This window comes from Saccopteryx leptura, chromosome 3 (genome assembly GCF_036850995.1).
Source record: "Saccopteryx leptura isolate mSacLep1 chromosome 3, mSacLep1_pri_phased_curated, whole genome shotgun sequence".
NCBI classification, from domain to species: domain Eukaryota; kingdom Metazoa; phylum Chordata; class Mammalia; order Chiroptera; family Emballonuridae; genus Saccopteryx; species Saccopteryx leptura.
In genome coordinates this window covers 105,118,246-105,144,526 of record NC_089505.1, presented here as the reverse complement: position 1 = coordinate 105,144,526, position 26,281 = coordinate 105,118,246, and the positions used below count along the sequence as shown (strand labels likewise).

General features: G+C 49.1%; 1 protein-coding gene across 3 annotated transcripts in view; it reads left to right on the top strand.

The window, feature by feature from the left end:
• MECR (mitochondrial trans-2-enoyl-CoA reductase) overlaps window positions 1-22,038 on the top strand; it is a 33,255-nt gene extending 11,217 nt beyond the window's left edge. The window contains exons 2-10 of one of the 3 annotated variants that reach the window (XM_066375623.1): window positions 794-891; window positions 1,710-1,841; window positions 10,663-10,806; window positions 13,711-13,813; window positions 15,231-15,333; window positions 16,653-16,726; window positions 18,693-18,753; window positions 18,906-18,978; window positions 21,677-22,038. In XM_066375623.1, coding sequence (XP_066231720.1) covers window positions 794-891; window positions 1,710-1,841; window positions 10,663-10,806; window positions 13,711-13,813; window positions 15,231-15,333; window positions 16,653-16,726; window positions 18,693-18,753; window positions 18,906-18,978; window positions 21,677-21,837 — 949 coding nt within the window. In that variant the 3' untranslated portion in view covers window positions 21,838-22,038. Of the gene's footprint in view, window positions 1-793; window positions 892-1,709; window positions 1,842-10,662; window positions 10,807-13,710; window positions 13,814-15,230; window positions 15,334-16,652; window positions 16,727-18,692; window positions 18,754-18,905; window positions 18,979-20,689; window positions 20,782-21,676 lie in introns of those variants that run through there. The other 2 variants (XM_066375624.1, XM_066375625.1) reach the window with 2 other exon arrangements.
• The last annotated feature ends 4,243 nt before the right edge of the window (window positions 22,039-26,281 follow it).

Sequence of the window (26,281 nt, the reverse complement as noted above, 5' to 3'; positions counted from 1 at the left end):
CACGTGGACTTGAAATGGGAGATGCTCTTGAAAGTGATGGAGTGCAAGCCGCCGCCACCATCCCGTTTTACAAATGGAGAAACAAAGGCCTCAAGCAGGAAAGAAACTTAACCAGGGTGACATGGCCATCATATTGTAGGGCTTCACACCTCAGATGCTCAGCGTCTGTCCAGCATCCTTTCAGATAGACCAGGACTCTCATCTTGAAGGAACATCACTGCAAGGGGTGAACCACAGTCACCTGGGGAGTTCTTGCTGACTCTACTTCCCTCACCCCCTTCCGTAACTAAGGGAAATGTCTCCTCTCCCCTGTATGTATTATGAGGGAAAAGGTGGAGAACAAATGAGCCGTCCCAGAATTTCCCAGTGACGCATGTTCGTAAGAACTACGGGAGCACCCTTATCTGGAGATGCTAGTTCAGCAGGTCCGAGCTGGGGCCTGAGAACCTATATTAGAGAGAAAGCACACCAGCTGACTGATAAGCAAGTTTTGAGAAACACAAGGCTAAGCCAGGCCAGCAGAATTTTAAACTACATATTCTGTCTTAGAGTGAGCAGTGAGGTTGAGAGGTCATTAGGGATTGTCCCCTTGCAGTTAATAACAGATTTAAGCCTGCATCTCATGCGAATTCTACTCAGCACCTTCCGCTTTACTAACAGAACCCAAATTCCTGGGCACACAGTGGCAGCTCAAAACATGTTGCTGCCTGCCTACTCTGGGGAGATGATTTGAGCAAAAGATGCCCCGTCTAGCCTGGGTGACATTAACATCTCTCTCTGGCTTTGTGCTTAGACTGAAGGACCTGGAGCTGGCTGCTGTCAGCGGATCAGACATCCATGTGAAGATGCTGGCGGCCCCTATCAATCCATCTGACATAAATATGATCCAAGGTAACCTTGGTTTCCGTGGCTTGTGTTAATTGGCTTTTTTCGCTTAGCTGCCACCTCGTTTCCATTCCTCCTCAGGTGTGGGTGTGAAATTCCTGTGATTAGCAGCAGCTGTTCTCCAGACACATCTGGAGACCGTGAGAGCCTCTCTGGCCTCCCCTCCCTGGAGTATGAGGCTTTTAGAGAGTTAGGAAGATTCCTACATTCCTACATTCATCTTTTTTTTTTTTTTTTTTTGTATTTTTCTGAAGCTGGAAACTGGGAGAGACAGACTCCCGCATGCGCCCGACCGGGATCCACCCGGCACGCCCACCAGGGGCAACGCTCTGCCCACCAGGGGGCGATGCTCTGCCCCTCTGGGGCGTCGCTCTTACGCGACCAGAGCCACTCTAGCGCCTGGGGCAGAGGCCAAGGAGCCATCCCCAGCGCCCGGGCCATCTTTGCTCCAATGGAGCCTTGGCTGCAGGAGGGGAAGAGAGAGACAGAGAGGAAGGAGGGGGGGTGGAGAAGCAAATGGGCGCTTCTCCTATGTGCCCTGGCTGGGAATCGAACCCAGGTCCCCCGCACGCCAGGCCGACGCTCTACCGCTGAGCCAACCGGCCAGGGCCCATTCATCTTATCTAATCCTAATAACCATGAATGCAGAAGAGTATCATCCCCCTTTACACATAAAGAAGCTAAGGCTCGGAAAAGTTGATTAGCAACAACTGTCAGGCCGAACAGTCAAAGGCAGAACCCAGATCAGGCTTAGGTCTGACTCCAGAGTCCATGCTTCCACTGCCCAAGCCTTTTTGGAAGGCCCTCTGTGCTCTTCTCCTTAGGAAATTACGGCCTCCTCCCCAAGCTACCTGCCGTCGGGGGCAACGAAGGCGTTGGACGCGTGGTAGCAGTGGGCAGCAATGTGACTAGCATGAAGCCAGGAGACTGGGTGATTCCAGCAGATGCTGGTTTGGGTGAGTTTCCCCAGGTATCTGCAGCCTTTCATTGTTCCAGATCGTATTTCACCCACACTACAGAGGTTTGCTCATTGGCTCAGCATTACTAAGCAATGCAGGGTTTATTTCTAAGTCCATATATACCTACCTTCAGGAGGAGTAGAAGCTGACCAAGGTGAGCAGAAATTCTGTCCCTGCTCAGGAGTTGAAGTACCTCCTCTCTCATCTCCGTGGGCCCGAGCTGATTGGAGCTGTGATTCCTTGAATCCCTACATCTCTAAGTCCCAGTTGTTAGGTACAATGAAGATACAAACAAGACAGCTCCTGCCCTCCAGGAGGTGAAGATCTAATTGAAGAACTCCTCAAACCAATAACCTCCATAAAGGGAGTGTTACAAGGTCACAGGTAGCAGAAGGCACTTCCGGCTGCGCTGTGTGCCTGTGCGCGAGAGAGGGAGAGACAGTCTTCGGGAAGGATCGGGGCTTCCTGGAGGAGGCTCACTGGAACAGACCTTTGATGGATGAGTTTTGTTAGATGGAGATGAGTCAAAAATCACATTTGAAGGAAACAAGTAGCAAAGCACAAAGAGGAGTTTGGGAAATGGTGGGAGATGCAGGGTAGCCTTGGCAGAGGATATGCACGTGGGAGAGGGTAGTAGCACAGTGAGAAGGCAGGTAGCAAAGGTACTGAGGCCGTATAGTAAGGAGTCATTGCTGAGTTATTTAACACTTGATGGGGTTTTTTTGTTGGTTGTTTGTTTTTGTGACACAGAGACAGAGAGAGGGACAGATAGGGACAGACAGACAGGAAGGGAGAGAGATGAGAAGCATCAATTTTTCGTTGCAGCACCTTAGGTTCTCGTTGATTGCTTTCTCATATGTGCCTTGATGGGGGGGGGGGGCTACAGCAGAGCGAGCGACCCCTTGCTCAAGCTGGTGAGCCTTTGCTCAAACCAGATGAGCCCGCGCTCAAGCTGGCGACCTCGGGGTCTCGAACCTGAGTCCTCCGCGTCCCAGTCTGACGCTCTATCCACACTGCTCCACCACCTGGTCAGGCAACACTTTTTTTTTTTTTTTTTTTTTTAACAGAGACAGAGAGTGAGTCAGAGAGAGGGATAGACAGGAATGGAGAGAGATGAGAAGCATCAATCATTAGTTTTTCATTGCACATTGCAACACCTTAGTTGTTCATTGATTGCTTTCTCATATGTGCCTTGACTGCGGGCCTTCAGCAGACTGAGTAACCCCTTGCTTGAGCCAGCGACCTTGGGTTCAAGCTGGTGGACTTTTCCTCAAACCAGATGAGCCCGCACTCAAGCTGGCGACCTCGGGGTCTCAAACCCGGGTCCTCTGCATCCCAGTCTGACGCTCTATCCACTACGCCACCGCCTGGTCAGGCTCAGGCAACACTTGATGGTTTTTTAACAAGAATCTTTTTTTATTTATTTTATTTTATTTATTCATTTTTAGAGAGGAGAGAGAGAGACAGAGGGGGAGAGACAGACAGAGAGAAGGGGGGAGGAGCTGGAAGCATCAACTCCCCTATGTGCCTTGACCAGGCAAGCCCAGGGTTTCGAACCGGCGACCTCAGCATTTCCAGGTTGACGCTTTTATCCACCGCGCCACCACAGGTCAGGCCACTTGATGATTTTTGAGGCACAAACATGCAATTGGATCCTGATAGCAGCCACGAGAGGGAGGCAGGACATTCATCCCATTGGATGGATGAGGAACTGACACTTGAAGCCATTGCCCAAACTTCAACAGCAAACTGAAAGGGAGCTCACCAGACTCTTGTCTTCTCTAATTTTCCTGCTACACCCCAGTGTTAGGAGTCTATGGGTTATAACTTATAGAGAATCAACTCAAACTTGCTTTACAAAAAAAAAAAAAAGTTAATTGGTTTGTGGAACTGGGAAGTGTAAGAGATAGAAAGCTTCTGGCCGAGCTGGACCCTGGAAACCTGATGCTGCCAGAGCTCGGTCTTTCTCTTGTTCTCATTAGTTCTCAGACGGGGTCTCCCTCACAGTGATGTGGTAACAGCAACAAATCCTTCTTGGCCACACCCTTTGCACCAGGCACTGTTCTAAGCGCTTTATGTCTATTAACTGCATTATGCCCACATGAGGCAGATAGTGTTATTCCCATTTTGCAAATAAGACAAATAGTAAATGTAAAGGATTAAGCAACTTGCCCAGGGTCATCAAGCCAGTAAGTGGTGGAGCTAAGATTCTACCTCTGCTATACACCTTTCATAGAGGGCCACCAGCAGTCTGAGGTTTCGTCATCCTGAAAACAAACTAATTAGTACATCTTCCACAACCCATTCGGCACAACCATATCCATCCTCCAGAAAGGCTCTGACCCACTCCGAACCCATCACCAGGGCAATGGGATTGGGCCACTGCAATCGCTTAGTTGAGTCTCTTGCCCACCTGTGTGGTATAGAGGGTGGGGCCTTGTGGTTGACAGCCCCAGAGTTAGGAAGGAGTAGTTCTAGAAAGAAAAAAAGATACCTTGCAGGAAAACAATAGTAACAGAACTTCTCTGAGACCAGGAAGACTGCCAAGAATGGCTGCCCTGGCTCCTATAGCCGCCTGGCAGTGAAAGCGCCTCGCTGTGAGAGCGAATGGCGAGCTGCAAGGATTCACTGGATACTGACGGGCCAGCCCCGTGCCAGGTGAAGAGCATACCTGGTGGGTCAGACAGTCTTTGCCCGCCAAGTGCTCTTGGCTAGGAACAGAAAAACAACACTCAAAACAATGCAGTATATTAAGTGCTAGGATCACAGGATGGACACAAAGGTAAGAGTCCCCTATCGTGGGAAGCTTTAGGAGAGGTGCTTGAAAAGCAATGCTTGAACTCGGTCTGGAGGACTGAACAGAAGTCAAGCCAGGGGGCTGGGTGAGAAGGGGCTCCCCAGGCAGGGAGTGCAACCCATGCTAAGGTCTGGTGATGGGTGAAGGCCCGGCGCTGTCAGGACTGCAGGGAGCTCAGTTCGGCTGGGTCAGGAGAGGGATGGTGGAGAAACAAGATGAAGTGGGAGAGGTAAGCTGGGGCCTAGTCATGGAGCGCTCACATCCACAGTCAGAGGGGCCCAGATGAAGAGTTAAGAAGAGGAATGCCTTGATCAGATTTGTGCCTTGAAGAGAATGCTCAGGAAGGGCAGAGGCCACATGGAGGCAGGAAGCCAGTTGGGAGGTGGCTGAACAGTTCTGGCCTCAGATGAGGAGTGTCTGAACAAGACAGTTCCATGGGACGGGAGAAGGTGGTGGATTTAAAAGCTAAAGTAACAGGACTTGGTTATTAGATTTGGAGAGAAGAATGAAGGACGTTTGCCAGGTGTGTGGGTAATTGCCTGGGTGTGGTGGTGCTGGTGGCCAGAACAGGGATTTCTCTCTGGAGACACAGTGAGTCTTATAAACCAGGTGCCAGTCAGAGCGGATGAGGATTTTGTGATTATCAGGACTATAATTAACTCCGTTTATTCAGTAAGCATTTGTGAACATCTGTAGCATGCTGGGCTCTAGCATACAGCAGTGAACAGACTTGGTCTTTCTTCCAGTGAAGACTGCAGGTTAGTAATAGTGGCACTCGGTAAGCAGTTAAGTCCTCAACTGGACAAATCTTGGTCATTTTTTCATGGTACTGAGCTGCCCAGCCATTGCTGTGGCCTTGGCCAGCTTTTTCCCATGTGCAACCCAGCTAGTCCCAAGGGAGCCTGGGCCAGAGAAGGTGTGAACTGACTCTCATTGGAAATACTGAAAACCCTGCTGAGGCAGCATGGGGCAGGGGAAGAGCGCTGGCCTGTGAACCAGGTGCAGGTTTTTCTGCCACCTCCCTGCATGACCTTAAGTCCCAACTCCTCTGAGCATCCATTTCCTCATCTCTAGAGTGCAGCTAATAGTCATTGCCTTGTACATCTCAGCTGTCTTATGCAACTCAACGGATCTTTGCAAACACTAAATTTCTGTATGCATTAGAAGAAATTTCTTCAGGGGAAGAAAAGATCAGGGATTGGCAAACTTTTTTCTTAAATGGCCAGTTAGTAAATAGTTTGGGCTTTGCAAACCATACCACCTCTACTTAACTCTGCCATTTTAAGTAGCCATAAACAATACAAAAAAGTAAGCGTGGTTGTGATCCAATTAAAGTATATTTACAAAAACAGGTGATGAGCCAGATTTGGCCCATGGGCCATAGTTTGCTGACCCTGCATTAGATGGTTAAGGGTCAGTCGCACATGCATGAGGAGTGGCTGTCCTCAGAGCTAGGGCATGGAACTAAGGACCAGTAAAGGGAACCAACGGATGTTACACCTTCTACAGACCAGGTTCAGTGATAGTCTGTACAAATGCCATCGCATTTAATAGCCACACTACAACGTGTTATTCTCTGCATTACATAGGTCAGGAAAAGTGAAACCCCAAAAAATGCGAAGTAAGAAATTGAAATCGCTCGACTAAGTGGGTGGCAGAGCTGGATTTTTAAGCAGGTCTCTCCAGCTTCTAAGCCTCGGGGGTTTCTCCTTTAAATCCCTGAAAGCCTTGGGCTGACCATGGGCACTGTCCCCATTTACCCAGGTCTTCTTAAGAAGGAGGTTAGGGAAAGCCAAGCCCCAGAAATCTACATCAAGGGCTGAATTTCCATTGTCTTGCCATTAAGGAAAATTAGAAGACACCCTTGATTTCCTGCATAAAAGCCATACCCTGAGCGTTTGACACAGAGTAGCGTACAGTCGGTGTTGGCTAAGATGAAGGGCCGGTGATTATGAAGAAGACGACGAAGAGCTGCAAACCAGGCTGTGAAGCCCACAGAAGCCAAGGCACCTCCTGGATTCCAATGGAATCCTTCAGTTTTTCAGCCTCTTATTTTCTCAGCTGCAGATCTCCTCTGGGACTCACACAACCTCTAATAGTGTTCCTGCGTCCTGTCCCCAGTACCTCTAAAGCCCACATGGTTTTTCCCCTCCTGCAGCACAGGCGCCTAGGCTGCCCTCTCCTCCCCATACCTGGGACATGTGGTACCAGGATACTGTTAGAGCCCAGCAACCAGATACTGAATGCACACACCTGAGAGCTCTGAAAGTGTAGGCCACAGGCCCGGAGACAGCACAGCCACTAGACACAGGGCCAGCAAGGCTACAAAGAGTTTCCCTAAGGTGACGTAGCAAGGACATGGCAGAGCCAGAGCTTGCATCTGCATCTGTCTGACTCTAAGGTCTATCCTCTTCCCCTCTGCTTAAACAGGATCCCACCTGCACAGGTGAGCACCTGCATCCCCACCTGCACCCCTCACCCAATGCTTATCAACCCCTGTTGACTCGATCTTCAACGGGTAATTCAAGCCCATCTACTTTTCTTCATCCTCACCGCTGACGTCTTGGTCTGGGTAACCTTCATCTCACATTTAAACCCCTAGAAAAGCCCCCCTTTCCACCCTTTCCACGCTGCCTCTCGCCACCCAACTGTCTTTTCCTCACAGCAACACGTGATCTTAAAGCATAAATCCCATGGCCTCAGCATTCTCTTAAAGCGCATTAGAAACTACCCATTCACTAAAATAAAATTCACTCTCCATGCCATGGTCCTGAGCCCTATGCTTTCCAGACTGCAAGTTGTGATCCATTAGCAAAATCAATCAAGTAAGCTGCAAACAGGTTTTTTTTTTACTTAAATCAAGCAGGATAGCATAAAGAATAAGACAGCAAGGTAAATATTGTTCCATGAACAAATTTGGCTTCTGAAATATATGTAGATAGATAGATAGATAGACAGATACATACATACATACATACATACAGATATATTTGTATACTGAGTTACAACATAATTCATGGTTCCTATGGGTCCAGATCATGAAATTCTATAAAACACTCATTTAGCCCATGACCCCTTAACCACATCTTCTTTAAAAATTTTTTTATAGATTTTTATTTATTCATTTTTAGAGAGACAGGAGAATGAGAAAGAGAGAGAGAGAGAGAAAGAAAGAAGGGGGAGGAACAGGAAGCATCAACTCCCATTTGTGCCTTGACCAGGCAAGCCCAGGGTTTCAAACTGGCGACCTCAGTGTTCCAGGTCAATGCTTTAGTCACTGCGCCACCTCAGGCCAGGCTTAACCACATCTTAACTGCCCTTCCCATCACTCTGTCCTCCAGTCCTGTTCTTGTATCTGTCCTGCCTCAGAGTCTCTGCAAACGCTTTCTCCTCTGCCTGGGATGTTCTTGAGTGGCTAACATCTCTGTCCTTTAGCTCTTAGCCTGTCACCTCCTCAGAGGAGCCGTCTCTGACTCCCATCTAAAGTAATTCTCTCCACTGTTACTCTGTCTCTCTATAATTTGTAATTTATAATTATTGCATTTGCTTGTTTGCTCCTCACTCCACTAGAACGGAAGCTCCTTGAAAGTAAGGATGCATCTGTGTTGTTCCAGGTGCCTGGCTCGGAGCAGGTGGGGGGAGGGTCTCTATGGGAGGGGGCAGCCCAGATGAACCAGTTGACTCTGGGCATGACACTTCCTCAGTTTCCTGCCCTGTTGAATGAGGAGGTTAAACTCTATCCTCTTCTCAGTCCTGATTCTATGATTCTTTTGTCTGGAACTAGGATGTGAGCTGGGAGTTCATAATCATTTCTTTCCAGCTTACAGGGTTTTTCCATTATCCTTATCTCGTTTGATTTGTGCAACAGCTCTCAGAGGAAGCATCAGGCTCTTCTTGCTGACATCATTTATATATTAGAGCAGGGGTCCCCAAACTTTTTACACAGGGGGCCAGTTCACTGCCCCTCAAACCGTTGGAGGGCCGGATTATAAAAAAAAAACTATGAACAAATCCCTATGCACACTGCACATATCTTATTTTAAAGTAAAAAAAACAAAATGGGAACAAATACAATATTTAAAATAAAGAACAGGCCCTGGCCGGTTGGCTCAGCGGTAGAGCGTCGGCCTGGCATGCGGGGGACCCGGGTTCGATTCCCGGCCAGGGCACATAGGAGAAGCGCCCATTTGCTTCTCCACACACCCCCCTCCTTCCTCTCTGTCTCTCTCTTCCCCTCCCGCAGCCAAGGCTCCATTGGAGCAAAGATGGCCCGGACACTGGGGATGGCTCCTTGGCCTCTGCCCCAGGCGCTAGAGTGGCTCTGGTCGTGGCAGAGCGACACCCCCGGAGGGGCAGAGCATCGCCCCCTGGTGGGCAGAGCGTCGCCCCTGGTGGGCGTGCCGGGTGGATCCCAGTCGGGCGCATGCGGGAGTCTGACTGTCTCTCCCCGTTTCCAGCTTCAGAAAAATACAAAAAAAAAAAATAAATAATAATAATAATAAAATAAAATAAAATAAAGAACAAGTAAATTTAAATCAACAAACTGACCAGTATTTCAATGGGAACTATGGGCCTGCTTTTTGCTAATGAGATGGTCAATGTCCGGTTCCATATTTGTCACTGCTAGCCGTAACAAGTGATATGACGCGTGCATCCCGCGTCACCAGAAGTAGTACTGTACGTGAGCGATGCCGCACTTTGCGGTGCCGCCACATACAGTGCTCCTCTCACTGACCACCAGTGAAAGAGGTGCCCCTTCCAGAAGTGCTGCGGGGGCCGGATAAATGACATCAGGGGGCCGCATGCGGCCCGCAGGTTGTAGTTTGGGGACCCCTGCATTAGAGTAACCAATTCAAGTGACTTAGAGATTTGCTCAAACTAGCAGACTAACAAAACCAGGTCCCAAACCTAGGCCTTCAACTTCTATTTTCACACTTTTTCCAAAAGCTTACCCCAAGTCAACCTGCCCTAGGTGAGAAGAGTGAGGACCCAGTAGGAAAAGGGGGAGCTTTCTCAGCTTTTCACCTTCCTAGTAATGATGTTATTTCCTACCCTCAGAGTCTAGTAGTTTGAGAACGTTAGCCACCAGCTGGGTGACTGTTGGGCAGATAAAATATATTATGCTCACTTTGTTAAAGGTGACGCTGCCCACATGAGGCCGTCGCCCAGGTGATATTAATGTGTGTTGAGAATCCTTGTAGCCTGGAGCTTGGTTTTGGGATTAAGCCTTCCCCACCCTTTTTGATGTGGGGTGGTACAATCCAATCATGCCTCAGAGAAGTGGCTTTGTATTAGAGACTTCCCTATTTTGTATATTGGATTAGAGATTGTGAAGCTACAATATAAAATGGGGGCAGAACGAGAGTTTGCCCTCTTGGTTCCTGGGATGATTAGCATGGGAGAGCAGAGGGAGCAGAGCAGAGAGCAGAAAGAGGCCATGTGGCTCGGAGAAGCAGCCAAGATGGCAGAGTATTGAGTGAAAGGCCAGTTTGTGCAGTTTGACGCTGGAGAAGGAAGGAGATGGGGAACAGAGGTGAATAAGGCTGGTGAGCTAGAAACCTTTGATTCTAGGAAACTCGGATAAGTCAGTGGCTTTGTGAGCACTGAATGTGAGTGGGTTTTGGAGCCCAGTGTGTGTTTTTACTTGCCCGCCGGGTGCAAGCTAGGATTAAAGACTATGGCCCACCAGTTTGTGGCTCCGTTGTTTCTTTACCGACTGTCCGAATCCAATGCGAACCTGCATAGGCCAGGTGGCTGCTGTGATAGTGGCCCTGGCCATGGCTGCTGGCTTTACAGTGACACTAGCTAAATCTAATGGTAACTAATGTAGGAATAATCAAATCTACACCTTACTTAATTATCATGAGAACTCAGTCATTCAAAAGGACTTCAAGATTTTCTTCATTCTCTAAGCATTACTTGAAGTCTGCTGTCCTAATTGCCCACTTATTGAGGAGGGTAGGCCAGGGTTGAGTGTGGAGAGGGGTTTCCTCACTGCCCTGAACTCATCCCTTGACTCAGGAACCTGGCGGACTGAAGCTGTGTTCAGCGAGGAAACACTGGTCGCAGTTCCAAGTGACATCCCCCTTCAGAGTGCTGCCACCCTGAGTGTCAATCCCTGCACGGCCTACAGGATGTTGGTGGACTTTGAGCAGCTGCGGCCAGGTAGGAACCTGCAGGCGGGAGGGAAGGGCAAGATCTCCCATCTGGGGTGTGACCCACATCCTGACCCTGAGGCCATGGGAACTTACGGGAGAGGAAGACGAGCCCCTAGCCTAGGGGAGTGTGTTGCTGTTGCTTCTGCTTAGAAAGATGTTAGCTTGGTTCCTAGAAAACATGCTGAAACCTCATGAGGAATACACTCTGGAAAACCGCTAAGGGATCACATTCCTAGAGCTTGGGGTACAGTTCTGTCATTCAGCAAAAACGTATAGGGCTGTGCTAAGCTCTGGGGATAACAAAGCCAGACAAGATAAACACAGTCCCTGTGTTTGCAGTAAAATGCTGAACTTAGTCATTCCACTCAGCATTCATATAGCACTTACCAGTTCACATAAGTGCCTTTACAAATGTTACCACGCTGAATGTGTTAAATCGTCAAAGCAGTGCAGCGAGGTTGGTATCATTGGTTAGGAGCACAAGTTCCAGGCTAGCAACCTAGGTCTGAACTCCAGCTTCACCTGACTGTGGGAGCTCAAATCCTCAGGGGTTTTTTGTTTATTTTGTTGTTTTCTTTAATTGGGTGTTTTTGTTTGTTTGTTTTGATTTTGTTTTTATAAGAGAGAGAAAGAAAAGGAGAGAGATGAGAAGTATTGACTCATACTTGTGTCTTTTTAGTTGTTCACTGACTGTTTCGTATACATACCTTGACCTGGTAGCTCAGGCTGAGCCAGTGACCCCTTGCTCAAGCCAGCAACCTTTGGGCTCAAGCCAGCCCATGGATCATTTTGATCAGGGGTCCCCAAACTTTTTACACAGGGGGCCAGTTCACTGTCCCTCAGACCGTTGGAGGGCCGGACTATAAAAAAAAAACTATTAATAAATCCCTATGCACACTACACATATCTTATTTTAAAGTTAAAAAAACAAAACAAAATGGGAACAAATACAATATTTAAAATAAAGAACAAGTAAATTTAAATCAACAAACTGACCAGTATTTCAATGGGAACTATGCTCCTCTCACTGACCACCAATGAAAGAGGTGCCCCTTCCGGAAGTGCGGCGGGGGCCGGATAGATGGCCTCAGGGGGCCGCATGTGGCCCGCGGGCCGCCGTAGTTTGGGGACCCCTGATTTTGATGATCCCACAGTCAAGCCGGAGAGCCTGTGCTCAAGCTGGCAATCTCGGGATTTCAGACCTGGGACCTCAGCATCCCAGATCAATGCTCTACCCACTGCATCACCACCGGTCAGGCTCAATCAGATTTTTTAATCTGTAAAATGGAGACTAGGAATTTTAAGAGTCAGCTGAAACACAGCAGTGTAACATGCAGCAGAGGGCCTGCCCCACACTGCTGTGACTGCTTTGCTTTTCTTATTCTTCTTTTTTATAAATGAGGAAACTGAGGTCCAGAGAGGCAAGCTATTTGCGTGAGATTGCTCAGCAAGGAAATGACAAAACCAGGTGTTTTATCTGGGCTCCCCTGAAAACAGAGTCTGAGACAAGGACCGTGGCACACTGTTCACTGGGGAGGCGAGGAGTGAGGGACTGGGAAGAGACAGCGAAGGCTCAGTCCTGCTGGGGGACCCTGTAATGACCCTCATAGAACCCACCTCAGAATTAACCTCCAATGACAGGAGGTTACCCACCGACTCTCATGCCCCTGTGGAAGGGCTGCCCTGCACACGCGGCATCTCTGCAAGCTGGTAGGACCACGGAAGCCACCCGGTCTATCTCTGCCATGCCAGCAAGGAAACCAAGATCAAGGGGTGTCGGAATTATATATTATGCGGTACAGAAGCTGCAAGCTCTTGATACAATTGGACTTGTATACAGCCACGTCTGAGGCCAACCATGTGTATTAAGAGATGCCTGCAGAGTGCTATGGGAGCACACAGAGGGAAGAACCTGGAACGGCCTTAAGAAGGAAGCTGTGCTTGAGCTATGCTTTCAATAGGATTTCAAAATGAAGAGAGAAAGAAAGAGGACAGTTTCGTACACCAAGAAAACAACCTAAACAGCCTGACCAGGCGGTGGCGCAGTGGATAGAGTGTCGGACTGGGATGCCAACGACTCAGGTTCGAGACCCCGAGGTTGCCAGCTTGAATGTGGGCTCATCTGGTTTGAGCAACACTCACCAGCTTGGACCCAAGGTCGCTGGCTTGAGCAAGGGGTTACTCAGTCTGCTGAAGGCCCGTGGTCAAGGCACATATGAGAAAGCAATCAATGAACAACTAAGGTGTCGCAATGCGCAACAAAAAACTAGTAATTGATGCTTCTCATCTCTCTCCGTTCCTGTCTGTCTGTCCCTGTCTATCCCTCTCTGACTCTCTCTCTGTCTCTGTAAAAAAAAACAAAAAAAAAACAAATACGCAACCTAAACAGAGACGTGGGGACATAAAAGTTGGAGGATGATGAAGGTTATAAAACGATTTAGCCTGACCTGTGGTGGCGCAGTGGATAAAATGTCAACCTAGAACACTGAGGTTGCTGGTTCGAAACCTTGGGCTTACCTGATCAAGGCACATATGAGAGTTGATGCTTCCTGGTCCTCACCCCCTTCTCTCTCTCTCTCTCTCTCTCTCTCTCTCTCTCTCTCTCTCTCTCTCCTCTCCTCTCCTCTCCTCTCTAAAATAAATAAATAAATAAACATTTTTAAAATGTATACAACAGGTTCTAAATGACGTCCACTGTAGACGCTGAGTTGCTGAGTTTTAGGAGGCACTGTTGATGTTATGGAAGTTTGGAGGGCACTGGGAGAAGAGTGAACAACACTCCAAGGTCTGAGAATGCTCAGCAGCCTGGTCCCGGTCCCCTTTGAGCCTGCGTCCTCAGTCTCTTGCCTTATGTAACAGGATCTATTATAGGGCTCCACGGCTTGACTTGAGTCTCTTCCTGGCTCCACAGGAGATTCTGTCATCCAGAATGCATCCAACAGTGGAGTGGGGCAAGCAGTCATCCAGATCGCCGCAGCCCTAGGTCTGAGAACCATCAATGTGGTCCGAGACAGGTGCGTGGGGAGGTGGACTCCCAGATCATGACTTGGGCCTTTCTACCTCACACCCCGCACGTCCACCAGATGGCGTCCTTGCATAAGCAAGCCTCCTCTCTGGTCAAGACGCAGCCATGAGAAATCGAGTCCAGGTGGCTTTTGGCTACAGGAAGAGTGAATCCTGGAAGTATAAAGGGAGGTCAGAAAGGTGAAAACAGCCGCTACTGAATACTAGGCGTTTTTGAAATTCTTGACTTGTGATAACCCCATGTTTTCAAAACCGAAGTTCATATTTGGGAATGTTTTAAGCTGTGTTAATCTTTTTGTGTTTTTTGGGTTGTTTGTTGTTTGTTTGTTTGTTTGTTTAGTGAGAAAGACAGGCAGGCAGGCAGCAAGGGAGAGAGATGAGAAGCATCAACTCATAGTTGCGTCACTTTAGTTGTTCATTGATTGCTTCTCATACATGCCTTGATCAGGTGCTCAAGCCGAGTCAGTGACCCCTGGTTCAAGCTAGCGACCCTGGGCTCAAGCCAGTGGCTCTGGGCTTCAAACCAGTGATCATGGGATCATGTCCATGACCCTGCACTCCAGCTGTTGACCTCAGGGTTTCAAACCTGGGTCCTCAGCATCCCGGATAGACACTGTGTGCACTGTGCCACCACCTGGTCAGTGTGTGTTATTCTTTCTATGAACTCCTAACCCAAGGCCCTTTTCCCTTGCGTTTGTGTGGTGATTTAAAGCACACTAAATACCAATTGAAGGAGGTGAGGCAGGCTTGTGATCTGTTTTACAGATAAGGAAACTGAAGTTTCGGAGAGAAGAAGCAGCTTGCTCAGGGAGACACAGCAAGTCAGTAACAGACTTCATCTCCTGACTTGTTCTCTCGCCCTGGTATCATCCAGGTTCCTTAAGCCTCATTGTCCATGAGTGGCCGTGTCGGCTACGGCAGTTCAGTCTTAGCAGGAGAATTGATATTCACTTCAGTTCCTTATCTCCTTGGTTGTATTAACAAAAATTATCATAGCCTTGGCCAAAGAGTCCCAGAGCCACTCCTGGGCTGGAGTGTGTTTGCACAACACTCTGAAGAGCCCCTTGAAAGGAGAAGGGACAGAAAGGAAGTGTAGTTTGTCGTTTCAGTAGAAGAAATCAGGAAGTGAAATGACTTCTCCCTGAGCACAGATGGTCTCTAGCATCCCTGAGCTGGCCAGAGCTGGGGAAACCACCCAGCCTAGCTCTCCTGCCAGTGGGGAGACTGAGGCAAGCGATGCTGGAGTGTGATGGAACCAGCAGGCCAGGCCCTGCTTGAGGCCGGGCTTAAACCCCATCCTGCTTCCTGCAGAGAAGCCCGCTTTCTCACAGCTGTGGCAGAGGGGTCCTAGGGACCTTTGGTGGAGAAAGCAAACAGCTGTGACCCAGGATTGTGTTTGGTTTTCAGACCTGACATCCAGAAGCTGACCGACAGACTGAAGCACCTGGGGGCTGAGCATGTTGTCACAGAAGAGGAACTCAGAAAGCCTGAGATGAAAAACTTCTTTAAGGTACCTAGGATGCGGGACATTGCACCCCATTCTGTGCTCACCCCGCTGAGGAAAGGTGACTTGAACTAGAAAAGCTGGAGTTCCTCTTCACATCTTCCCTTTGTCTCTTTGTGGAAAGATGAAGCCCATTCCTCGGCCAGGGGCAGCGTGCAGTAAGTACCCAGACACTGTGAGTGCGACAGAGAGAAGACGGGTTAGGAAACCCCGTGTGATTGGCAGTTTTGAATATTTGAGGTGGGCCGCATCGGTCCACACAGCCGATGTGAATCTCAGAGCTGGGAGAGGACCTGAGGAAACTGAGGCACAGAGAAGAAAGAGAAAGAAAAGAAGTAACATTCCCTACGTACCTCCTTATATTGTACCTGAAAATCCCACAAAAGCTCTACAAAGTAGGTGCTATTTTATAGAGGAAACCCAGACTCACAAAATATCAAGGATTTGACCAAGAACACACAGTCATAAGTGGTAGAGTGAGGGCTGTTCCCAGGTCTCTCTGGACACCAAGCCTCTGAACCTTCCAGAACCCTCAGCCCCTTGCACACCTATTAGGTGACCAAACCACATCTCCGCTTCTTTTCACTGAACTCTGGAGTGACCAAACACGCACTCCTGTGAGAACACGCACCTCTTGAGAACATTCCTGAAGCAGCAGGTGTAACATAAACGGACTTCAGAGTGCTGAGAAGAGGTGCACTGGGGAAGGGAGGTCCTTGGCTATGGACCGTAGATGCCCTCTGTCTGTCCTTCCCCAGAGGGGTTGAGCTCTGAATGAAATTCTCCAACAGGTAACAGGATTAGGTTGGTAAAGAAAAGGCCGTTCCTGGGCGGGGAAGAAAGAGAGTTCTAATGCCAGAGTAGCTCGTTTTCTTCACTTCCTCCTTCTGGCACTGGGCAGGGAAGTGCTGTTTGCAGCAGCTTCAAACCCCACGTGTAGAGCCTGCCCAGTGGTGGCGCAGGGTTAGAGTATCAGACTGGGATGCAGAGGACCCAGGTTCGAGACCCCAAGGTTGCCAGCTTGAGCGCAGGCTCATCTAGTTTGAGCGAGGCTCACCAGCTTGAGCCCAAGGTCACTGGCTTGAGCAAGGGGTTACTCAGTCTGCTGAAGGCCCACAGTTAAGGCACATATGAGAAAGCAATCAATGAACAACTAAGGTGTCGCAATGAAAAACTGATGATTGATACTTCTCATCTCTCTCCATTCCTGTCTGTCTGTCCCTATCTATCCCTCTCTCTGACTCTCTCTCTGTCTCTGTAAAAAAAAACAAAAAAACCCACATGTAAAGTGGCAGCTCCCTCACAACGGGCTTCTTATTTTCCAGAACATGCCTCAGCCGAGGCTTGCTCTCAACTGTGTCGGCGGGAAGAGCGCCACCGAGCTGCTGCGGCACCTAGCGTAAGTCCCCCGGCCCTGCCGGCCTGGTCCGCCGGCGCTCTCCGGGCCTTTAGCTGAGAGGACTACGGAGTGTCCAGTCCCGGGGCCACTGCAAGCCAAGGCCCAGTCAGCAGGACCCCTAGTAGGAAACTGGGGCCAAAGTCCTGTCTGGGCCCAAAGTTCTGTGGGCCCTTCCTTTCTCAGCCGCCTTCATTAAGGTGACTGAGAAGCCCCTCCAGCTTGGTTTCTCCAAGGGCCTGACCTCGAGGGGAATAGTTAAGGATTCATAACCTCAGGGCATCTTGAAAAGTCACTTAGTCCTCGCTTATTAGATTTTAAATTTTTCATTATCTTTTAAAAATAGGTTCTGATTTTAGTCTGACCTGTGGTGGTGCAGTGGAAAAGGGGTCGACCTGGAACGCTGAGGTTGCCGGTTCAAAATCCTGGGCTTGCCCGGTCAAGGCACATATGGGAGTTGATGCTTGCTGCTCCTCCCCACTTCTCTCTCTCTCCTCTCTTAAATAAAAATAAATAAAATCTTTAAAAAAAAATAAAATTTAAAAAAAAAATAGATTCTGATTTTAGAGGTAACGTGACGCTTATTACAAAATATTTTGAAAGCATATATAAGTACTAAGGAAAAATTGAAGTCTGAAAGTTACTTATGATGCCACCACTGAGGGGAATAAGCACTGTGGACAATGTTAACAGTGCCTGTCCTGCCATTCCTTTTTCCTTTAATATAAACTCCAGCCGGAGTGTGCCTGAAAAGACACTTCCCAGCGAAAGCAGGAATCCCCTGAACGACGTTAGTTAATACGTATTTTCTAGCACTCACTAGCTATGGGGTATAGAGATGGCTGAGATGCTGGTGGAACCCTCTGGAACTCACAGGCTGGATGGGTCATGTAGTCAAAGAGCTATGAAAACAGGCCCTAACCGGGTAGCTCAGTTGGTCAGAGCATCGACCCATATACCAAGGTTATAGGTTTGAGCCCCACTCAGGGCACATACAAGAATCAACCAATGAGTGCATAAGTAAATGGAAAAACAGATCAATACCTCTCTGCTCCTAAAATGAATTTAAAAAAAATTTTTTTTAACTTTTTAAAGGAAGAAAGTTTAAAAAAAAAAAAAGGCTGTGGAAACAAGCAGTCCGAGTTGACCATGCACTGAACTCTGGCGGAGAGCTGGAGGTGCCCCTCCCACAGCCCCAGGCCAGGGGAACCATTCCAGTCCCCATTTGTACAAGGCCCAAAGAGGGGCTTCACCTCCCAAGGTCTGGGAAGCGACAGGTGAGGTTCAGCAACCGCCAAGGCAGACTGCAAAGTGACACGTGTCACTCAAAGCAGGAGGAAGAGAGGCGATCGGACCAATGTCCATACCATGCCCACCTACAAGTCGCACACCTGCAAGTGCAGTAGAGCCAGACAGGTCCTGAGCCTTTCTCAGTAGAGCCTGCCTACACGGGGAGATTGTTGTTTCGTTTGTTTTTGAGTCTTTTTTTTTTTTTTAATTTTAGAGAGAGAGACAGGCAGGGAGAGAGAGTGAGAAGTATCAATCTGTAGTTGCTTCATTTTCGTTGTTCATTGATTGCTTCTCATATGTGCCTTGATGGGAGGCGCAAGCCAAGCCAGTGACCCCTTGCTTAAGCCAGTGACCTTTGGGCTCAAGCTGGCAACCTTGGGATCATATCAATGACCCCATGTTCAAGTTGGTGAACCCACGCTCAAGCCAGAGACCTTGGGGGTGCGAACTTGGGACCTCAGCGTTACAGGTCAATGCTCTATCCAGTGCTCCACCACTGATCAGGCAGGGATTGTTGTTTTTAATATAGACTCTTACCTCCTGGTTTATTAGGTCTAAGGTAGGTCCTAGGAATCTAAAAGAAAAGTTTAGGCTTTAGTGTTGGAATAGAAGCACTGTGACAGATTCCAGAAGGGGTTCGAATCTGCTGGTAGTCATTCTGTTCTCTCTGACTCTTCAGGCCTGGAGGAACCATGGTGACCTATGGGGGGATGGCCAAGCAGCCTGTCACAGCTTCGGTGGTAAGCTGGTGGGGGAGGCAGGCCTGGAGATGTGCCTGGACATCACAGTTGTCTAAACTCAGCTGCCCTGTCCCTGGGGGAAGAATATATACCGTAAGTGGTGTCTGACGTTCTTGCCCTCAGAGCCCCAGTATGTCCTTCTGTGTCCACAGAGCCAGCTCATTTTTAAGGATCTCAAACTTCGGGGATTTTGGATGTCCCAGTGGAAGAAGGCCCATGATCCAGGTGAGTGCATGATGGTGCCATTGCCAGGGGTCACACAAGAAGGCAGTGCCTGCTACAGAAATGACCAGCCACTCTGAGCCCGGATAGGTGATTGGAACCAGCCCTACAATAGGATAAAGGAAAACAGCCTCTGACTACACCTCCAGTTAGCAAATATTAATAGTTATTGGACTAAAGCGGGCTAGTTCTTGAGGGCATAACATTGAACAAGGCGCACAACTGCCCGCCGCCCTTGAGGAGCTGGCAGTGGGGAGACTGCCATGGCAGACACCAAGCAAAGAAGACACACTCTTAGCCGGCCCGCCTGCGTCCTGCCGTTTCTGGCGAGAGGGTCTGCCTAGCCTGGCCCTGAGATCTGGACACGTTACTTAGCCTCTGCCTCAAGTTAAATGTCCTAATGGTTTAAACTGTGGTTAGGGCACTCTCCCTCCCGGGAGCACACCCACGCCTTTCTTCCCTCTCAGGTGTGCATCAGCTAAACTCGAAAGGTCCCCGCAAGACTTGCAACCAGGGGAGCAGTGGGCAGCGGCAGCTCGTCCTGGGCTAACCCCCTGGGCCTGTCTCCAAGGCCCCTTTTCTCTGACTCTCCAGTGAGCTGACAGCAGCCCTGCCATGGCTCACTTCTTTCCCACAACATTTTTTTTTAATATTTTATTTATTGATTTTTAGAGAGAGAGAGAAGGGGGAGAAGTGGGAAGCATCAACTCATAGTAGTTGCTTCCCGTATGTGCCTTGACCAGGCAAGCTCAAGGTTTCAAACTGGTGACATCAGCATACAGGTTGAATACTCTACCCACTGCGCCACCACAGGTCAGGCCCCCATAACATTTCTAGAGAGCCAGAGCAGCCCTGCCCAGGCTCTCTCCTGTGCTTCCCTGTCCTAAGCCCTTCCTTGTTTCACTGTCCCCAGCTTCAATAAGCATACTCTCAAAACCTAAATAAATGAATTCATAAACAAACAAGCAAACTCTTGTTAGCCCTGTTTGACAGAAGAGGAAACTGAAGTTCAGAGTGGTTAAGGAGCTTGCCCAAAGTCACTCCTCCGAGGGAGTGGTGCAGGCAGGATGTGACTAGCTGGTCTCCCTGACTCCAGAACCAGAGCCAGCGCACTATTCTTCCTTTCCTGGTGGTCCGGCTCCCTAGAGAGCGGCTCCCAGGCTGGGACTGAAGGATGACGAGGGGTTATCCAAGTGGAGGAGAGGAAAACGGTGGTGTGACTATGGTGTTTCGGTAGAAAAGTTAGCATGTGCAAAAAGCCCATCAGAGCCCTGGTCGGATGGCTCAGTGGTAGAGCGTCAGCCTGGTGTGCAGGAGTCCTGGGTTCGATTTCCGGCCAGGCCACAGGAGAAGCGCCCATCTGCTTCTCCACCCCTCCCCCTCTCCTTCCTCTCTGTCTCTCTCTTCCCCTCCCACAGCCAAGGCTCCATTGGAGCAAAGTTGGCCCGGGCACTGAGGATGGCTCTGTGGCCTCTGCCTCAGACGCTAGAATGGCTCTGGTCACAACAGAACAATGCCCCAGATGGGCAGAGCATCACCCCCTGGTGGGCATGCCGGGTGGATCCCAGTCGGGCGCATGCGGGAGTCTATCTGACTGCCTCCCCGTTTCCAACTTCAGAAAAATACAAAAAAAAAAAAAAAGCCCATCAGAGAAAGTGGGAAGCTGGACTGATTGGTTGTAACCACATTATAAAAGATCTTATGGCCTGACCAGGTGGTGGCGCAGTGGATAGAGCGTCGGACTGGGATGCGGAAGGACCCAGGTTCGAGACCCCGAGGTCACCAGCTTGAGCGCAGGTTCATCTGGCTTGAGCAAAGAGCTCACCAGCTTGGACCCAAGGTCGCTGGCTCCAGCAGGGGGTTACTCGATCTGCTGAAGGCCTGCAGTCAAAGCACATGTGAGAAAGCAATCAATGAACAACTAAGAAGTCGCAACGCACAACGAGAAACTGATGATTGATGCTTCTCATCTCTCTCCATTCCTGTCTGTCTGTCCCTGTCTATCTCTGCCTCTGTAAAAAAAAAAAAAAAAAGATCTTATGAATCCCTTTAAGGAGTTCAGACTCTATCTTAAAGGTAGTCAGGGAGCCATTGAAGTGTTGGGCAGGGGATATGATTAGATGGGAATGTTGAATGAACTGGTGTCTATGAAAAAGTACTTCTCGGCCAAGCCCTTCACTTATCTTCCTGCACCATTGGGTCCTTAGTGGGAGGTGATGTTGGTGGCCTCGACTCAGGGGATTCTAAGGGAGTCCTTGGCTGTCAGGGAGAGCTCCTTTTCCTGAGCAAAGCTCTTCTGTTCCACATCAGTTGGTATGCCAAGCACACCCACCTCCCTCAGTGCCTCTTCTGGGTTCCCTGCCTCCAAGTTAATCCTGCCCCTCCCCCATTCAGACGCCAGGTTACACCCGGTCAGGTTCTGTGGGTCTGAGCCACCACTCTGCTTGCCCATCAGTCCCTGCGGCCACTCCCCATGCTTCTGTGGCCCCACCCTGGATTGGATCTCACTGTCCTGAAAACAGGTGGGGACCAGGCAGCCTCCACAGCCATCCTCTCTGTGGCCAGGCCCTGGGCTCTTGAGGCTCTCCTGGAGCTCAGCACCAGCTGCTACCAGCAGGGTTGACACTTGGTGCCTTGTCACCAAGTCCTGCTGCTGCTGTCTGCCCCCGCTCCCCATCTGACCGCCTCCAACCTCCCGCAGACCAGTTCAAGGAGCTGATCCTCACTCTGTGTGACTTCATCCGCCGAGGCCGGCTCGTGGCTCCTGCCTGTTCCGAGGTCCCACTGCAGGACTTCCAGCGTGCCTTAGAAGCTTCGATGCAGCCCTTCACGTCTTCAAAACAGATTCTCACCATGGGATAATCCCAGAGGAGCAGGGCACAGTGGGGTGGGAGGTGGCTCAACAGCACTGGTTTGGGCCCCTTAGGTTTTGGTCTGGGCCTCCCCCTTCCTCAGGCTGCCCCTCTCCTGTCACTTCCCACCAGGACAGCTGTGAAGTCAGCCAAGGCTCTCGCCAGGGCCAGCCTCAGGGTATCTAATAAAGTCTGAACTTCCTGAAAACAATCACAAACAATAGAAGTCATCCCTGTGCACCTGCCGCCTCTGCCTCTGAGGACTTAGAATCTGCCCCCTGCCTATCCTCCATTTGTCCCCCAGCGATCATTTCCTGAGAGCAAAGATAGGATGAGCCTGGCAGGTACAAAAGCCAATAAGAGCCCTGGACAGTTGGCTCAGTGGTAGAGCGTCGGCCTGGCGTGCAGAAGTCCCAGGTTCGATTCCCGGCCAGGGCACACAGGAGAAGCGCCCATTTGCTTCTTCAACCCCCCCCCCTCCTTCCTCTCTGTCTCTCTCTTCCCCTCCCGCGCTGAGGCTCCATTGGAGCAAAGATGGCCCGGGCGCTGGGGATGGCTCCTTGGCCTCTGCCCCAGGCACTAGAGTGGCTCTGGTCGCAACAGGGCAACGCCCCGGAGGGGCAGAGCATCACCCCCTGGTGGGCAGAGCGTCACCCCTGGTGGGCGTGCTGGGTGGATCCCAGTCAGGTGCATGCGGGAGTCTGTCTGACTGTCTCTCCCCGTTTCCAGCTTCAAAAAAAATACAAAAAAAAAAGCCAATAAGACACAATCTCTGCCTTTATTTTTTTTTTTTAATTTTATTTATTCATTTTAGAAAGGAGAGAAAGTGAAGAGAGAGAAGGGGGAGGAGCAGGAAGCATGAACTTTCACATGTGCCTTGACCAGGCAAGCCCAGGGTTTTGAACCAGCAACCTCAGCATTTCCAGGCTGAAGTTTTATCCACTGCGCCACCACAGGTCAGGCCAATCTCTGCCTTTAAACCATCCAAGCCCACAGAGGAGAATCTTCTAAAAAGGAAGCTTCACTCATTCTCAGGTAGTGCACGGCTCAATCCAGGGCAGGCGAAGATCAGCTCACAGGTGAGTGCCAGGCTGAGTAACCGAGGAACTGTGGTCTGAGGCAGCTGGCCCACCCTCATGGAACATCCATTCTAACTGGGGAGATAGATGTCACACCAGTGGTTCTCAACCTGAGGTCATTTTACCCCTTGGGATATTTGGTAATTGTCTGGAGACGCTGTCATAATTTAGGGTTGCTACCTGTATCTAGTGAATAGAGGTTGGTGATGCTGCTAAAACATCCCTACAGTGCACAAAACAGCCTCCCTCAGCGAAGAATTATCCAGCCTAAAATGCCATATTGGCACTGTTGCAAGACCCTGCATTAAACCAGTAATACCACAATACCTACCGTAGTGATCAGTGTGCTAAAGACACATGTAAGGTGCTGAGAGCATAAGGTCTTGTCCAAGGCCCGGGATCAGGGTGCCTTCCTGAGGGGAAACTTGAAAACGGACCCTGAAAACTGAGCAGTTTAATTCCAAGAAAAGACTGACGTTATATGACTTTGGTGTTTGCTTCTTGATCCACTCACCCAAAGTAAAGAACTAGACTTTAGGATGTTTCCTTTGACACCTGGCCCTCTGTCCCTTAGCTCAAGAGCTTCATTCAGGGAGTACTTACTGAGTGCCTAGTGTCAGCCTGAGACCCCAGATGCCTGTGAGAGATGTGGGGCTGGCCCTTAGCCTAGCACAGGGGACAGACCTTTACAGTATGCTGATGACAGATACAGAGTTGTTCAGATGGCAGTGGGGACATAGCAACTCTGCCTAAAGGTTCAAGGAAGGCTTCCTGGAGGAAGTGTGGTCACAGCAAATTTTGAAGGCCTAGCAGGCAAAGGTTTACCAAGCAAAGTCAACAGCATGTTTAGTTGAAGGCCCATGAGAGCCTGGCACCTGGCCAATAGACAACAAGCAAGTATAGCCACTGCCAAGATGTGGGGGGAATGTGAGGACAGGTGGGAACAGTAGGCAAGGGTCAAAGCAGAAAGTCACATAGTCAGGACTTATCCTCAAAACCAGGTAGGCACTCAGATGTTTTAAGGAGTGATGTGGAAAAATTAGCTCAGAAGGCCAGAGTACACTCAGATTTAGTTTCATCCCAGCAAGTACATGGGCGCCCAGCATGACCCTGTGCCTTTGGGAACATCTTGTCTGTCCTCTGCAGAAAGCACTCAGCTTCAGCCTGGGGCTGGGGAAGGTCTGCAGGTGCCCTGTGGATAAGATTTACCACCTTATACACCTGGGTTTAGGATCAGCTCCAGCTCACCCAAGTTCCTCCCATCCCCCTGTCCTCCATCCTCGAGGTTAAGGGAATGAACAATTTGTATAGATGGCCTATGTGGGCAAGTGAAAAAGCTTCCCAAAGGCTATAGGAATGAAGTTAAGATAAGGCTCTATTGGGCTTGGATGGAGTGATGAGCCTGCAGCCATGAAGAAGGAGCAGGCCTTTGGTATGGACTTGGAGGCAGACAGGAAGGAGTAAGGTTCATAACTGGTTAGAGAACTCGTGGAAAGCCATGCAAATGTCCTAAGAAGAGTACCTTTGGGAGACTGGATGGGTTTTAATGGATAATTACTGTCTTCTCAGGAAAGAGAGACAAACATTACAAACTAAGGGACCAGAATAAGCAAAATTATAGAGGTGGGACATTTATGTTTGAATCTTATGATTTTCCCCAGTATCCATTCCTGAGAATTAAAACTGACAACTTTCAGGTAGGCACACAGTAGGCTAGAATAAACACTGCTTCCCTGCCTTCCTTGCAGCAAACAAGGCCTGTCCCTTATGATGTAAGCAGAGGTGGTAGGTATCAGTTTATTAGGAACCTCTTTAAGATATAGCTGGCATCTGTCCTGAACATTTTCTTCCCTTCCCACCTTACTCCTAGCTGGGATATAGACATGATTGCTGGCATTTGCACAGCTATCTTTGACCGTGTCAAGATGGACAGCAACGAGATCACAGGAGCCTGGGTCCGTTACACCCAGAAGCTCTCTGCCCACCTCAGGACTTGAGAAATAAATTTTACTTAAGAAATAAGCTTCTATATTATTTAACCCCCTAGTATTTGGGCTTTCTCTGAACCTAATTATAACTGATATATATATTCTATGACTCAATTATATTGAAATCAAGTCAATCAATCTAAAGCTGAAAAAGTGAGCGGTGGCAGTTAGTGACTCCCAGCTAAGGAATGTGAACTTTATCCTATTGGCACCAAGAAAAGATTTCTGAGCCAGAAGATCAAACTGTGCTTTGGAAAAGTCCATCTGGCAGCAGGTTGGAGGAGAATTTGGAGAAGGGAAGCACTAAAGAATTATAAAATCAGAAATTCCCATACTTCTGAATTTTAGGTAAATAAAATCTCCCTACATTTTGAAGAACAACACAGGGGTTGCCAACATTTAAGAGGCCAGCAGAGGAAAGGAGACAGACAAAACAATGTCAAAAGAGAATCTGACGTTAAATGGATCGTTTCACCCATACTTTGCAAGTACAGGAAATTGTTTCTTTTATTTTCAGGCTGAATAATCTCTCTGTGGGGTTGGGATACTTCTTGTGGCCTACTAAGTAAACAATATCATTTTTAATGGCTAAAGGAGGAAGCTTTGATTCCAGAAGACTGAAAGAAGACAAACTGGCACAACCTCCTAAACCAAAGGTTCTCAACCTGTGGATCACGACCCCGGCGGGGGTCGAATGACCAAAACACAGGGGTCGCCTAAAGCCATCGGAAATACAGATTTTATTTAAAAATGTATTCTATAATAAATATGTATTTTAAAATGTATAATAAATATGTATTTAAAATGTATTGTATAATAAATATGTATTTTCCGATGGCTTTAGGCGACCCGTGTTTTGGTCGTTCGACCCCCGCTGGGGTCGCCACCCACAGGTTGAGAACTGCTGTCCTAAACCAAAGGTTGGGCACACCTGAAGCCCTGAGGCTTCGTGACTCTGGCTCTTCCTGGTGTTTTCTGAGACCATCTATCCTGTGATACTCTTCACCCACTGCTGTTACATTGGTGACCGTCTTGTGTCTTGGAAATGAGATAATTAAGCCTGCTTTCCTCAGGGAAAGACTGAGGTCCAGAAGGTTCTTGCATCAACCTGTGTGTGCCAGATGTCCCTGTCCTTGTGCCTATAAGCTCTCAGCAGTACCCACCAGCCACATGCTTATTGGCAGGTGCCATGCCCTGGGTAGGACACTGGGCCCAGCCAGAGCAGCTGAAGATAGTAGAAAAGAGAAGCTCCATCCTAGTACAGCATCTGCCTTCATCTGAAGGCAGGAAACTCCTGGGAAGGTAAGTGGCACCCTCTGAAAGGGCAGGAAGTTTTCCCTATGTCCCTATGTCAGAGTACAAGCACTTTGACATGCATCTTCATTTG